At 57.8% G+C, this 838-nt stretch overlaps 1 protein-coding gene across 1 annotated transcript in view; it reads left to right on the forward strand.

Moving 5' to 3' along the window:
- The first annotated feature begins 63 nt into the window (after positions 1–63).
- Positions 64–838, forward strand: part of LOC102385493 (epithelial discoidin domain-containing receptor 1-like) — a 6,523-nt gene continuing 5,748 nt past the window's right edge. The window contains exon 1 of the mRNA XM_006038754.3: positions 64–453. Within this exon, the coding sequence (XP_006038816.1) occupies positions 281–453 (173 nt within the window). The 5' untranslated portion in view covers positions 64–280. The remainder of the gene's footprint in view (positions 454–838) is intronic.

Consider the following 838-nt stretch of genomic DNA (forward strand, 5'->3'; position numbering starts at 1 on the left):
CCTAAGCGGGGAGCAGGGAGAGTCAGGGGGCGCACCAGCGCTCTCAGACGGTACAGGTGCACCCCCATACACCCCCTACACATCGCCACTGATGAGGGCTGTCCTTAAGCATTCACTGTCCTACTTGTGTGGGCCTCATGAGTTCAGTCAGGGTGGATGCTGGATGCTCTGTCATGAGTGCATGGGAGCAGTTCCCTCATAAGTGGGGTAGTGGCACTCACAGGCCCTGGCTCCCACCCTCCCCCACCCCAGGAATGATTTCCTAAAAGAAGTGAAGATCATGTCACGGCTGAAGGACCCCAACATCGTGAGGCTGCTGGGCGTGTGTGTGCGGGACGACCCCCTCTGCATGATCACCGAGTACATGGAGAATGGTGACCTCAACCAGTTCCTCAGCGCCCACGAGCTGGAGGCCAAGACAGGGGGCAGTGCCAGCGATGCCCCCACTATCAGGTATTGCTGGGAGCAGGAGCAGGGACCCAGGAGTCCTGGCCCAGCTGGGCTCCTCTACTTAGGTGCTCCAGGGCATTGTGGGAACATACCTAACCACCTCCTGCCCTTCCTTGGCTCAGCTGCCCCACTGCACTGTGGTAATATCCCCAACTTCCTTCTGCCTCCTCCTATACCCAGCTGTCCCAGAGCATTGTGGCGATATCCCTAACCCATTCCCTTCCCTCCTGTGTTCTGCAGCCTCAGGAGATTGTGGGAATATCCTTAACCCCCTCTCACCACTTCATGTACCCGGTGAGAGACATTTGAGTGCATTGTGAGACTGGACAGTGCGTTGTGGAGACTGGACAGACACCTGGCTGGGGTCATCTGACCTGTGCACTCTTTC

The sequence above is a fragment of the Alligator sinensis genome, unplaced genomic scaffold (genome assembly GCF_000455745.1).
Source record: "Alligator sinensis unplaced genomic scaffold, ASM45574v1 scaffold1105_1, whole genome shotgun sequence".
Lineage (NCBI taxonomy): Eukaryota > Metazoa > Chordata > Crocodylia > Alligatoridae > Alligator > Alligator sinensis.